The 14,919-nt window shown below is 42.0% G+C and overlaps 1 protein-coding gene across 1 annotated transcript in view; it reads left to right on the top strand.

Moving 5' to 3' along the window:
* Positions 1-14,919, top strand: part of ARFGEF3 (ARFGEF family member 3) — a 181,759-nt gene that overhangs the window by 136,163 nt on the left and 30,677 nt on the right. Inside the window, exons 23-26 of the mRNA XM_032651324.1 lie at positions 4,001-4,145; positions 6,301-6,423; positions 10,692-10,795; positions 12,524-12,668. Of these exons, the coding sequence (XP_032507215.1) occupies positions 4,001-4,145; positions 6,301-6,423; positions 10,692-10,795; positions 12,524-12,668 (517 nt within the window). The remainder of the gene's footprint in view (positions 1-4,000; positions 4,146-6,300; positions 6,424-10,691; positions 10,796-12,523; positions 12,669-14,919) is intronic.

Here is a 14,919-nt window from a genome sequence, read left to right as displayed (position 1 = left end):
CCATTGATCTATCTTTCTGTTTTTGTGCCAGTACCATACTGTCTTGATTACCGTAGCTTTGTAGTATAGTCTGAGAGACTTCATATTTATCTAGCATGATGGTGGGCTAGGAACACAGACAGATTCTCTGTCTCTGAAATCTACTAAAAATGTTCAACAGGGGTTAAAAATTTTTATTTTAAATATCATGTACACACTGGCAAGAAAGTAAAAAATACTAAGATGCCCAAAACTAAGTAACAATGGGAAGCCCAAAGAAGTAAGCAGAGCTCTGAGACTGGATTGGCCATGAGGGAATTGGCCATTGGGTGAAGCTGAATGTCTGCATTCAATCTAAAATAATTGGCTCATTAGGAAATAGAATGTCATGAATACAGAAATAAAATAATAAAAATAGACACACTGTCCCTAACTCCCCACCAGGAATCCAGATATTGGAGTTATCAGAGACTGACTTTAAAATAACTATGCTTATTAAGTTCTGAACAATGTTCAGAAAGATTTAGGACAGGAGGAATTTTGGCTATAGGGGCATGAAGAAGTTAGTGAATCCTCTCCACAAAAATCAAGTATACAAAAAGAAAAAAATTGTCAAAAGCAGCCATTTCAGGACTCTTGCGATTGACCAAGGGCAGACAACAAATTGAGTAGCATTTATGGTGAAAAATAGTTCTTGCCAGAACTTTGGTTAAGAACAGTGGGAATCTGTGACCTTCTTACTGAAGATGGAAGTCATCACTTACAAGCTGTTGGCAAGAATAGTAATTTGACCACTGTGGGGCTGACTGGGAAAATCAGCATTTCTGCACTAAGAGACAGACTTGGTTTGAAGAAGAGGAAAAAAGACCATTGGTCTGTCAACTAAAAGTGGTGAATTCATTAGGAAATGAGCAATAGAATAATACTACAACTTTGCTAGCCTAAGGCTGCAGTGGTGAACCAGTAAGAAATGTAACGTGGGACTCTGGAAGCCAGAGATTTCATAGAAGGACTAGGTAAGTCCGTCATGCATCCATCTCTAGCTGACGGAAATGTGGGCATATACAGGATAGACTGTACAGATCCCATCAGAAAGTAAAAGACCAGAGAGACTTAGGAACTGGCTGAACTTTGTATATTCTCCCCAGCCTGCACACACAGATTGGTTGGCAGAGGGTGGAAGCCTTAAAGGCTCAAGGTATTTAAGCAGAATCTCTGCCTACTTCATCAAGTGACAACTGACCTATGTAGACACGGGGACAGCACTAGGAAGTCAGGCTGAAAAATAAAAATAAAGAAATGGAGTAGAGACATTATTGGTGCCTCATGCCATGGGAAGAGTAGAGACAGATTCTACAGTGTAAGTCCAAGCAACTTAGTCAAATAAATAAATAAATAAAAACTCAAAAATAAATCCAGCATTGCTACAATATATTATCTAAAATGTCCAATGTTCAGCAAAAAAAAAAGTGAGATATGCAAAGAAATAAGAAACCGTGATGTATACTTGGGGGAAAAACAATAAATAGAAACTGACTTAGAGTGAGACCAGGTGTTGGATTAAGCTAAAACCAGGATGATATATATCCAAAATGCAGATTTGGAGGCGGGAAGACAAGCAGACACAGGATCTAGAAGAGCTGGTGACCTCTACCAATGATGCCGTCGTGGTAGAAATTACAAAGTATTTAGCCAAAGAAATCTGGTGCACATGGTGGGAAGAGGGTTCTGTTCACTGGGTCCTGGCTCTGGCTTGGGATGTTGGATTAGGGGACAGAGACTTTAAGCAGCTATCATAAATAGGTTCAAAGAATTAAAGGAAAATATGACGACAATGACTCAAAAATAGGGAATCTAAGTAGAGAAATGGAAACTGAAAGAATGCAAATTCTAGAGTTGAAAAGGACAATAACAAATGAAAAATCCACTAGATGGGCTTACCAACAAGATTTGAGACGGCAGAAGAAAGAATCAGTGTAAGATTGGTTTAGCAGCTCAAAATTCAATTAATGTCATGTATCTCATTGGTAGAATAAAGGATTGAAACCCTATGGTTATCTTAACAGACACAGAGAAAACATTTTACAAAATCCATCACTCATTTTAAATAAAAAACTTTCAAGAAATGAGGAATAGAAGGGAGTTCCCTAATTGGATAAAGGGAGTATTTGAGAATCTTACATCAAACACTACACAGTGGTCAAGGACTGAATGCTTTTTCCCAATAATTAGGAGCAAGGCAAAGATTTCCATCTTTACCAGTTCTATTCAACATTATGACTTTTACTCACTGTACCAAAAAATTAAAGGCATCCAATTTTGAAAAGTAAAACTGTCTTAGTTCATAGACAACATGGTCTTATACGTAGAAAATCCTAAGGAATTTATTTTAAAAGTTACTAGAATTAATAGTGAGTTTCGGGACTTCCCTGGCAGTCCAGTGGTTAAGACTCCACACTTCCAATGCAGAGGGTGCAGGTTCAATCCCTGGCCAGGGAACTAGGATCCCACATGCCATGCGGCACAGCCAAAAAGATAAAATTAAAAAAAAAAAAAAATAGTGAGTTTAGCAAGGTTGCCCGGATACAAAAACAATGTATTAAAATCAATTGAATTCCTATATTCAAGATGTAAGCTATCAAAAATTGAAATTAAGAGAACAATTCCATTCACAAGAGCATTGAAAACAAAATATTTAGGAATAAATTTAGTAAAAGATGGGAAATACCTGTACACTGAAAGCTACAAAACATTGCTGAGAAAAAAATAAAGAATATTCCAATAAATCATGAGCTATGCTACGTTCATGGCTTGAAAGACAGTATTTCTTAAATGGCAGATTTCCACAAGTTGATACATAGATCCAGTGCAATTCCTATCAAAATATCAGCAGACTTTTTTGAAGAAATTGGGACGATGATTCTCAAATTTATATGCAAGTTCAAAGGATCTAGAATAGAGAACACATTTGAAAAAGAACAACGAATTTGGAGAATTTACACTACCCGATTTTAAAACTTCAGTCATCAATCCAGTGTGGTATTGGTGTAAGGGTAGACCTATAGATCAGTGGAACTGAAGAAAGTATAGAAATAAATTCTCACATGTATGGTCAATTTTTGACAAAGATGTCATTGCAATTCAGTAGAGAGACAGGATATTACTTTTAGCAAATGGTGCTTTGAACATATACAATTAAAATGAACTTACACCCTTCCTCTTACCATGCACAAAAAATAACTCAAAATGGGTCATAGGCTTAAATAAGAGCGAAAACTATAAATGTTTCTACAAGAAAGCATAGGAGACCATCTTTGAGGCCTTGGGTTATGCAAAGATTCTTTAGAAATTACACCAACAGGATCCATAAAAAGAAAAAAATTGATGATTTGGACTTCATCAAAATTTAAAACTTTTGCTCTTCAAAAGACACCATATAAAAAAGAGAAGCCCTGGGGGCTTCCCTGGTGGCGCAGCGGTTGAGAGTCCGTCTGCCGATGCAGGGGACTCGGGTTCGCGCCCCGGTCCGGGAAGATCCCACATGCCGCGGAGCGGCTGGGCCTGCGCGTCCGGAGCCTGTGCTCCGCAACGGGAGAGGCCACAGCAGAGAGAGGCCCGCGTACCAAAAAAAAAAAAAAAGAGAAGCCCAAAGCTGTGAAAAAAAAAATTTGCAAATCATATATCTCAGGAAGGGCTTACACTTAGAATGCACAAAGAACTCTTAATAACTCAATAAAAAAGACAATAATGAGAAGACAAAAACCTAACTTCAGAAACACCAAAATATTTACAAATGGCTTGTGAAAAGTTTTAGCAACACTAGTCATTAGTAAAATGCATATTAATGTGATACGGCTGCTTATTTAGAAGACTTTTCAGTGAGTTTTTCTAGGTTCTGATTTTTATCCTTCACTAAATTTAACCCAGAAATAGGGAGCAGAGAAGCACATCATTCTTCCCAGAAATTCGCCTGCTTCTTTGAAGGAAAAGGTGTTAAATGCCACCTCCTTTGCCTCTGCAGGTCGTCACATCCATCGGTGAGCTGGTTGAAGTGTGTTCCACCCAGATCCAGTCGGGCTGGAGGCCCTTGTTCAGTGCCCTGGAAACAGTGCACAGTGGGGACAAGTCTGAGGTGAAGGAGTACCTGGTTGGTGACTACTCCATGGGTAAGACTGTGTGTTGATTTCATATCCTGAAACTTGTTTATTAGTTCTAAACCATAATTATTATAGCTCTAAGGTTTTGTTGTTCTGTTTTTTGTTTTTTGTTTTTTTGCGGTACGCGGGCCTCTTACTGTTGTGGCCTCTCCCGTTGTGGAGCACAGGCTCCGGACGCGCAGGCTCAGCGGCCACGGCTCACGGGCCCAGCCGCTCCGCGGCATGTGGGATCTTCCCGGACCGGGGCACGAACCCGTGTCCCCTGCATCGGCAGGCGGACTCTCAACCACTGCACCACCAGGGAAGCCCTAGCTCTAAGGTTTTTGAGTGGAATCTTTTCGGTGGAATCTTTAAGACTTTCTGTATACACGATCATGTCATTGTCAGAAAGAGGCAATGTCACTTCTTCCTTTCCAATTTGGAGGTATTTTATTCCTACTCTTGCCTAATTGCTCCAGCTAGGACTTCTGGTACTATGTTGAATAGGAGTAGTGATAGTGGGAAGAACGTGTGGATGATTCTGGCTATGGAGCATTAGTTCTTTATGCCAAGCTTCATGCTATCAAAAGAAGTCGGATAGGGCTTCCCTGGTGGCACAGTGGTTAAGAATCCGCCTGCCAAGGCAGGGGACACAGGTTCGAACCCTGGTCCGGGAAGATCCCACATGCCGTGGAGCAACTAAGCCTGTGCACCACAACTACTGAAGCCCGCGTGCCTAGAGCCTGTGCTCCACAACAACAGAAGCCACCGCAATGAGAAGCCCGTACACCTCAGCAAAGAGTAGCCCCTGCTCGCCACGGCTGGAGAAAACCCCCGAGCAGCAACGGAGACCCAACACAGCCAAAAATAAGTAAATTAAAAAAAAAAAAGAAGTTGGATAATAGGGAAGACTGGCATTCAGCTGTTTTAGCATCAGGAAATGAACTGGTGTATCAGGAACACAAGTTCTGAGTTCTGCCAGCAGACCAAGAACCCTGAGTGTTATCAGGCCCAGCTCTCAGTGACAGATTGGACAAAAGGCTGAGAGACTTATGTTGTTTCACTTATACGTATCTGTGTTGAGTTCTTTCATAAAGCCAAAAGAAAAATGTTATCCACTTGCTAGGAAGAAGCAAAAAGTATGCAAATAACAGGGAGTTCGAATTAGGGAGATCAGGTCTGGCTGGAAATAGATGGGCAGCCATATGGCAGGCCCAGTGACCAGAGGTGTTGTGTCAGGGGTCCCGAAGACTACCCCTGCCCTTAGAGACCCATCAGAAGGACTCATGGGACTCAGCCTGTAGTTAGGCCAAGATTTATTACATAGCTCAGATTTATTACATGGCTAACAGCCAAGATTTATCATGGCAACATAGTAAGGACAAGCCAGATCGTAAGGGGAAAACACAGAATCCCTGCACAGGCTTCCCTGAACTCTCACCATCCCATGAAGGGGTCCCACAGAGCACACTCTTCCTCCAACAGGGAAAATGCAGCAACATGTATGACCATAGGGCAGTGTGTAGATCTTACTGCCCAGGGAAGCCCACTAGAGACCCAGCTAAGGGCTGGTCACTTAGGTACCCTCTGCCTAGCATATTCCAAAATCCATACTCCCTGAAAAAAAGCAGGGGTTCAGATTAAACCACGCTGTTTGCACCAACCATCCAGTCACAGTGAACCATCCAGTTAACTGTTGCTTGGGAATATTCTGAGAGCCGGCTTCCCAGACTCCAGCCAAGGGCCCACTGTGCAAGCAGGCCTTTCTGAGGATAGCAGCCTTAAGCCTTCTATGTTAACTCTTTTCGGCTCAGGTATGAATAACTTAGTGTATGCCATCAGGGGGTTATCTAAACCTTCCCTTCCCTATAATTACGTGTGGAGGAGAATTCCAAAAGACCACATATTTAATTGCCCTATGTAGACCTACCCATTGCCTCAGCCCTGTGTTCAGCCGGCTTTGCCCTCGTCCCTCTACTGAGCTCTCTTCATAGCCTTCCTACAGTTCCCTCTGCAGGCCAAGCTGAGAAGGACAGCATGGGAGCCAAGCCAGTTATCCAGTCAAAAGGCCCAGGCTTTTCTCCAACAGACCTTTTTTAAGGCTCTGTGGAAGGTGCTGGGAGTATGGGCAACCTGAAGGATAGAGACTTAACTTTCTTAGAACTCTGTAATCTTCCTCCCTCAGGAAAAGGCCAGGCTCCGGTGTTTGATGTATTTGAAGCTTTTCTCAATACCGACAACATCCAGGTCTTCGCTAACGCGGCCACTAGTTACATCATGTGCCTTATGAAGTTTGTCAAAGGACTGGGTAAGTGGAGCCTCCTTTCCTGCCTCCTGACATCTGGGGACCCTCTCCTGGATGGCTGTGTGTGAACTGGCTGCAGCAAGTAAGCCAGCATCCTGGTACGGAAGCAGATGGCGCTATGCTATGCGCTCAGGAGCACAAAGCTTACTGTAAACGCAGCTTGGATTCTGTCCAGGGTTGATACTTTTCATTGTGTTCATGGAATCATTTTATAATGAAGCATGTCTTCATATAGTATTTTACTCCAACTTCTGTTTGAATCTTAAAATATTCAATATTATGTTCGATAATTACCCTCATACAGGAAACTACTGTCCTCAGTGTCATATAATTAGAAGTCTATTAATTAGTCTCTTAGCCTAAGTAGAGTTTGAGTTCCCAGCTCTTAAGCAAAAATTAAGAATGCCTTCCCCCAGACCTTACTGATTACAAAACGTGTTTTGAAGGTGTAGAAGTCACCCTTCTTTGAGACTTTGTGTGTTTTAGGAACTACCTAGCTGATTTTGTGCTTAGTTTAGAAATACTTTAACACAGTAGAGTCTTGCTCTACAGCATTACCTGCTGGATCAGATGTTTGTATAACACGTGTTTATCTGGGGTGAAATGGAAGGGAGTAGCAGTTAGTTAAACCCAACGTTTAAAAGGAACTTAAGTCTTTACGTTTTGAGATTTTCACCCTGGTGTGCTCTGAGACCTGTAGCCTTCTTTTAAAAAAAGAAAATATAAGGTTCATAATATTCTTTTGTATTCTTGCAAAATAACCAACAATTTCTTTGTAAAAGAAAATAGGACACAGAGAAGCTAGGTGACTTCATTCATGTTCCCCTTATTTTGGAGCAGGAGTGCAATGCAAGTTTCAAGACAGAGGCTGGAGGCCACAGGTCTGATCCACAGACCATCCTTGTTATATTCTGTTCTTACATACACCCATTCTATGCTTCTGTATACCCTGGGAAATAGAGGGCTGAGCTGAGGGGCAACCATGAAAGCCCCTCACTTACCACTTTACAGACTGGGCTTCAGAGGAAGGTTTCTTTTGAAAGACAGAGTAAGATTTTATTCTTTTTAAACTCTGCTCTACACTAAACAGAAGCCAAACAGTTTAGTATCTTAATCATAAGAATACCTTAAAGTAATGGATCTCTGTCTTAGATAGTAAAAAATTCAGTCCTTGTTTAGAAAAAACTTTCCTCCTGTATTTCTCCTATACTCTCTCAACTACTACCTCACTCACAAGAGTTCTGACACCAGATGTGTGGGCTTTGTTCCCACACCAAGCAGTTCTCTGTGATGCCAGCTGGGTGTCCTATTGTCATATCAGTTCTGACCCCAACCAGAGTTAGACCAGCAGACCCCACAGGTGAAGGGCTCGGTCCTATGAGACTGCCCCCCGCCATTTCAAATGACATTAGAACAGCTCACAGAACTCAGGGAAATGCTTACCTTTATCAGCGTATTATATAGTAATAGATATGATAAAGGATACAGATGAACAGCCAGGTCGAGAGGTTATATAAGTTGAGGTCCAGGAGGGTCCCAAGCTCAGGAGCTCCTGCCCTCATGGAGTTGGGGTACACCCTCCTCCCAGCATGTAGATGTGTTCATCAACCCAGAAGCTCTCTGAAGGCCATACTCTGGGGATTTCTTATGGAGGCTTCAGCATGTAGCCATGATCAATCATTAACTCAATTTCCAACCCCCCCTCTTCTTCCTATGGTCTTTCTGGTGACCAGCCCCCGTCCAGGAGCTTACCAAGCTTTGCCTCACTAGAACAAAAGACTCTATCACCCAGGAAATTCCAAGGGATTTAGGAGCTCTGTATCAGGAACTAGAGTTGAAGATCAAATATTAGAACAAAAGAAGCCTAGTAGTCTTATCATGTAGGAAATTAGGGTTTTAGGAGCTCTGTGCCAGGAGCCAGAGGCAGAGACCAACATACGTATTTTCCATTATTTATTTAAGAACCATTATTATTGGTATTCTATTGTTTGGTGAACAGTTGAGGGCCTGCTACGGGGGCATGGTGACCTGTACATGCTATGGGTATACACAGATGAATATAACATGCTTCCTGCCTGTGAGAGGCTCACAGCCTCTTCTGGGAAACGGACACACAAATCAATAGTCACAGTTCAGGAAGATGAATATTTTCATAGAGGCTAGGAAAAAAAAAAAAAGCTATTTAAGCTGAAATGAGCAAGCAGCTGAGACGGGGTGCTTGGTAGTAGGGCCATGCAGACTTCAAAGGGAAAGTGACATTTGAATTTTGCGGTGTGAGCTGCTGTAGGTTTACTTTTCTAAAAGTGGGGTACGTTGGAGGTACCACAAAGGGAGGGATCCTGGGTGATGAGATGGAAACAGAGGAAGGGGCCAGGCTCTAAAGGGCCCTGAATGCCACACCAGGAAATCGAGAATGTGCAGGGAAGGTTTTGAAGCCACCGAGTGGTGTATCACATGTGACATTAGAAACTAAACTGGCAGGCACGTGTCCCTGTGGGTTAAGGACAAGAGGCTACAGGTAGAGACCAGTGTGCAGGAGTTTGGGAGAGAACAGAGAGGATGGAGGTCAGGATATTGTAGAGATGGGGTCCGGAGGGCTTGGACCGCTCTGACGGGCGTAAGGGAGGGTGGGGCTGAGGTTGACTCCCCAAGTTCCTTGCCAGGACTGACGTTTCCCAGAATTAGGATATCCAAAAGGAGTGGAGGAGTGGAACAATAATGAATTCTATCTTTGGACACTGGGACATGTTGAGTTTCTGTGAAATATTCAAGTGGAGATGTTAGAAATTTTCACGGTAGAAATGTTAGAAGTTTGAGATCTTATCTCAGCGAGGGAGCTGGGGCCTGAAAATGGAGATGCAGAATTATCAGTGCACACCTGAGGAGATTTAAAACAGAAAGATTCCATTTTTTTCTGTGAATTATAAGGTGGAGTTACTTGTCTGTGGCTTGCGGTCAGTGGGCACATCCGAGGCCCCAGTACAGCCACGCTGGCTGTGTCCTGCCTGCCTCCAGGGGCCACCCCGTGCACAGACTTTGATGTGTGACACAGCAGCCTCCGTAAAAAACTTGGAACACTGTGATTAACAGGATAGGAAATGGATTTATTTTTTATTCCCACTTGGTTATGTCGACATGAATTTGAACTGCTCTGTGTTTTTATACTGTAAGGTGTGTTAATCTGAACTAGGGGTTGGCAAACTATGGCCCACAGGCCAATCCCACCCATTCAAGAGTTTTTAGAAATCAAGTTTTATTGGAACACAGCCCTGGTCATTTGTCTGTGGTTGTTTTTGTGCTATAGTGACAGAGTTGAGAAGTTACAACAAAGAGAGTGTGACCTGCAAAGCCTAAAATATTTACTGTCTGGCCCTGTATAAGAAAAAGTTTACCAGTCCCTGATCTAAAATATACAAATGGTTATCTTTTCTTTCTTAAGGAGAAACATGCCTCTTTGTCTGCTAAATTTTAACTAATACCTAGTAATTATGTCTGTTTACCCACAGGGAAGGGTGCCAGTTGCTACAGTTGTAGACAGAAACAATTACAGTACTGCGGAATACTTTTATTAAAAGTGTAGAAGTAGACTCGTACATGAGAAGAAAAATGATAATTTCCACCTACTGTGCGCCTGTAGACTATCTAGATGCCCTCTACAGATCTGTTAAATTTCTAGATATATACACACAAAATAGAAGTCATTTCAGTTCAGTTTAGTAGTCTCCATCCCCAAACCCCAGATGTCTCAGATCTTCCCAGAGTCTTCCTTTATCATCACTGTTTAGTGCTGAACGCTGGCAACAAAGGAGGTCCTTTTCCAAACAGAGAGAGGCCTAGTGCTTCCTTTCTGCCCAGCACATGTCTGGTCTCCAGGATCATCCTGTCATCAAAGCTTCAGAGTCGCACCATCAACAGCAGGGCCCAGGGAAGTGAATTAGAAAAATTGCAGTGTGTCCAGGTACAAAAAACCACCATCCAGCCACTGAAAGTACTGTTGCAGGATATGGAAAAAGTGGTCATTGTTTAGTGAAAAGGGGAGTTACGGAACAGAATAATTTCAACAAGGTAAGATGTACAGTGTGATCCCAAATGTGTTTAACATGTACACATGTAGGGGGAAATTTGACTGAAAGGGTTGTACAATTTGGAGTAATTTTTCCTTTCTTTTCTACGTTAGTAGACATTTGGGGAACGCATGCTGTATGACTAAGTAGGTCTTCTGTTATAAGGGGATAAACAATATTTGTCTCTGTCTCCCCTGCTGCCTCCAGGGGAGGTGGACTGTAAAGAAATCGGAGACTGTGTCCCAGGATCCGGAGCCACGTCCCCAGACCTGTGCCTCCCTGCCCTGGATTACCTCAGGCGCTGTTCTCAGGTACGCAGGCCCTGAAACCCACCTCAGAAGATGCTTACAAAACATGCATGGAGGTATTTTGTGGATGCCTAAGTGAAGTGCTTTCTGCTGTCTCTGAGGAGATTGGGGCTTAGTTTTGGAGTATAAAGTTTTGTCCCCCCGCTTCTACAAAGGAGAGAAAGAAAGTAATGAAAATGTACTAAAACACACAATTGGGTTTTGAGATCTCTGAAACTTCTCATTCATACTCCGATACATGAACTACCATAATCTCTATATCTGTGTCAGATATAGAAATCCTTCCGATGGTACGAAAGCGTGGACAGTGGGCTGCACACAGTGAAAAGAGACATTTTAAAAAGTATGCAGTCAAGATCTAGTAAAAAAAAATCCAATGAAACATCATTTATCAGTATGAACAGTGACCTTCCTTATGCTAAGTCCAGCGACTCTCTGTCGTTACCGTGTCACACGCCCATGGGACAAGATGATGCTCCCTTCTCAAAGCCCTTTCTCCCTAGGCGTCGGTGACACCCCCTCTCCGTAGCTCTTCTCCTGTCTTCTAAGGTTGTGTCCCTGGCGTCCTCTTGTCTGTCTGTTCCTCACTCTCCCTTGGTGATAGCATCAATAGCATTAAGTCCCAGGGCTTTAGAAAGGATGCACAGCCCTGATTTCCTCCTCCAGCTGCTTCCACAAGGCCCACATGACCTGACCCCGCTCCCTTTCCCCCCTCAGCTCCTTGCCCCTCACTCACTGTGCTCACCACACTCCCTTTCTGTCCCTCAGACACACCCTGCTTTTTACTGCTCAGGGCTGTTGCTGTTCCCTCTGCCTGGAATTTTCTCTCCTCAGATCTCTGTATGACACGCCTTATTGTCCAGATCTCATCTGAAACATCATCTCCTCAGAGAGACCAGGGCTTAGGTATCTACCAACTCCCTGCCAGCATTCCCCACACACCTAGGTCGCTCGTTCTAGGACTGCCTAATTTTTCCTATAACGTTTCTGTCAAATTTTATTTATTATTTGTGAAAGGAGTATGTCTGTAAGATGCACAGGGCAGGATTTCTGTCTGTCTCACTCCCAGCTGTTTCCCTAATTTCTGAAACAGTGGGGCCACAGCAGGCACAGTTCTAATTCGTGAAGGTACAAGGCTCCTTGGGAGTCTGTCCCAGTAACAGATTCCGGCGGTCTGGGCTGTAGCAGTGAGAGTGGAGTAAAGAGCCCGAGCAGCCTATTAGCTCCGCTTCTCATGCCTTCATCGCACCCACCCTGCCCTTGGATTCCTCCATCCCCCATGTGCCCTCCCCCCACCCCCATTTCCTTGATGTTGAGTCAGGGGAAGGGAAGTCAGAATCTGGTATCTCATTTGCCTACAGACTGTCTTCCCAGTGATCCCCATAGAACACTTTTCTCTTAGGCAAAAATTCTTGACACGTTTATGGTTCCCTTCACAGGTTTATAAAAGTCTATAAAACTCGTATGCAATTAAGATGCTGAAAAGGTATCCACAGAATCTTTTCCTCTACCTTTTTGTTGCCACTGAATGCTGTTTCAGCTGCTTCATGGGATAAATGCCTCTTGTGGACTGCCTTATGAATCCAAATCACAGGCAAATTTAAAACTTTGCTGCAGTGGGAGCTTTTCTGGTTTTCTCTCCACCTTCTCTCCCGGTATATAGTTTTGTTGTCATTTAATAGAGTGCAGCTTTTTCCAATTTATAATTGCAATTTGGTATTTTTAATTTAGTTGTTGGCTAAAATCTACAAAATGCCCTTGAAGCCAATATTCCTTAGTGGGCGACTTGCTAGCTTGCCCCGAAGACTTCAGGAGCAGTCAGCAAGCAGTGAGGATGGAATTGAGTCAGTCTTGTCTGACTTTGATGATGACACTGGTAAGTTAATTGATTGGGCCTAGCCAGGTTATTTGCTATGTTTGTATTCCCAAAAGCCTAAGCCATGAATTCAGTAGTTCACAGATCATGAATGATCATCCATTTATGTTGTTATTATTTATAATTCTAACAGAACAAGCCTACCTAAAGTTTCCATGGACTCTCCGATAACATTTTACATCAGTGTCTCCAAACCAATCCTTTTTAGATGGATACCTCCATCTAAAACCAGTGTAGATTTGCAGATTCCACTAAATACAGTTTTTAACTCTGAATTCTTTTGAATTTAGCAAGTTGGACTGTGGTTACATTTGGTGCATTGATACTTAAATTGGCTGGTAATTGTCTCTAATACCTTCTAGGAAACGCAATCATTGTATAATTACTTCCTGTAGGACTATCTGGTTAGAGACTGGGGAAATTAAGTCATTACTGAAGAGACAATCTGTTTGTGACTGGTGAAGCTGACGGCTCATTAAAAGAATAAATTTTAAAAATATGTTTCAAATTAGTTCCTGTGTAATTTCCTGTGAATTCGACTTCGATCTAGTAACTTTGGATAATTTTCAGATTGGTTCACTCATGTTCACATTTGCTGTCTTCTAATTCAGATGACCCTGTCCTGTTTCTAGACCTAAAAATGGAAACGATATCCTCAAAGAAGTCTAATATCTGAGCACAGGTGTTTCAAACCCTTGCAAAAGGACTTTCTGGGGAAGATTTTTTAATTTGCTCTTTTGTTTGTTTTTCATTATTCGTCTGTTTTATTTTTCAAGACACAAATTCACTTATGGGGATATCTAGAAATTTTCCAGTTTTCCATAGGGATTATAAACAGTAAAACCTTACAAATTCAGATTCGTTTTCAGGAAAAAATATAGGAAAGAATAAATATCTACTGTACAGGACAATTAAATATTGGAAATTGGCTAGATGTTGCCTAATAGAGGTTTCATTTTTAATAATTAGATAGGAATTTTTACATAGCATCTTAAACCTCCAACCCAGACGGTTAAAAGCAGAAGCTAATGTTGCTTATCTATAGTACAGTCTTTAAAACAGTTGCAAACAGTTTGTATATGTAACAGTGAGCATTCCCTGCCCATTTGTGCAAATCGTTAATCCATTTTTTTTCTAGGCAGCCCACCTAAGGTTTCCCACAGTATAAATTCATTGAGGGCTTTAAAGTTATATATGAAACATAGCTGATCAGAGAAAAGAATAAAAGTAAGAGCTTTAAGTTAGTATTAAAAATTACTTCTCATCATCGATATACTTAGATATTATTCCTCTGGTTTCCGAAGGCAAATAATTGCTTTTCCATTCTCCTATGGAAATTTCAAACACATATAAAACTAGACAGAATGGTATAATGAACCTTCATGTACCCCTCATCCAGCTTCAACTTTTTTTTTTTAACATCTTTATTGGAGTATAATTGCTTTACAGTGTTGTGTTAGTTTCTGCTGTATAACAAAGTGAATCAGCTATATGCATATGTATATCACCACATCCTCTCCCTCTTGCATCTCCCTCCCACCCTCCCTATCCCACCCCTCTAGGTGGTTGCAAAGCACTGAGCTGATCTCCCTGTGCTGGGCAGCTGCTTGCCACTAGCTATCTATTTTACATTTGGTAGTGTATATATGTCAGTGATACTCTCTCACTTTATCCCAGCTTACCCTTCCCCCTCCCCGTGTCCTCAAGTCCATTCTCTACATCTGCGTCTTTATTCCTATCCTGCTCCTAGGTTCTTCAGAACATTTTTTTTTTTTTTAAGATTCCATATATATGTGTTAGTATACAGTATTTGTTTTTTCTCTTTCTGACTTACTTCACTCTGTATGACAGTCTCTAGGTTCATCCACCTCACTACAAATAACTCAGTTTCATTTCTTTTTATGGCTGAGTAATATTCCATTGTATATATGTGCCACATCTTCTTTATCCATTCATCTCTCGGTGGACACTTAGGTTGCTTTCATATTCTGGCTATTGTAGATAGAGCTGCAATGAACATTGTGGCACGTGACTCTTTTTGAATTATGGTTTTCAGGGTATGTGCCCAATAGTGGGATGCTGCGTCATATGAGTTATATTTTCAGTGTTTTAAGGAGCCCTCCATACCGTTTTCCATAGTGGCTGTATCAATTTACAGTCCCACCAACAGTGCAGGAGGGTTCCCTTTTCTTCATACCCCCTCCAGCATTTATTGTTTGTAGATTTTTTGATGATGGCCACTGTGACAGGT

This window comes from Phocoena sinus, chromosome 12 (genome assembly GCF_008692025.1).
Source record: "Phocoena sinus isolate mPhoSin1 chromosome 12, mPhoSin1.pri, whole genome shotgun sequence".
NCBI lineage: Eukaryota > Metazoa > Chordata > Mammalia > Artiodactyla > Phocoenidae > Phocoena > Phocoena sinus.
Note: the sequence above shows the minus strand (reverse complement) of the source record. Positions and strands in the feature narration are given on the sequence as shown.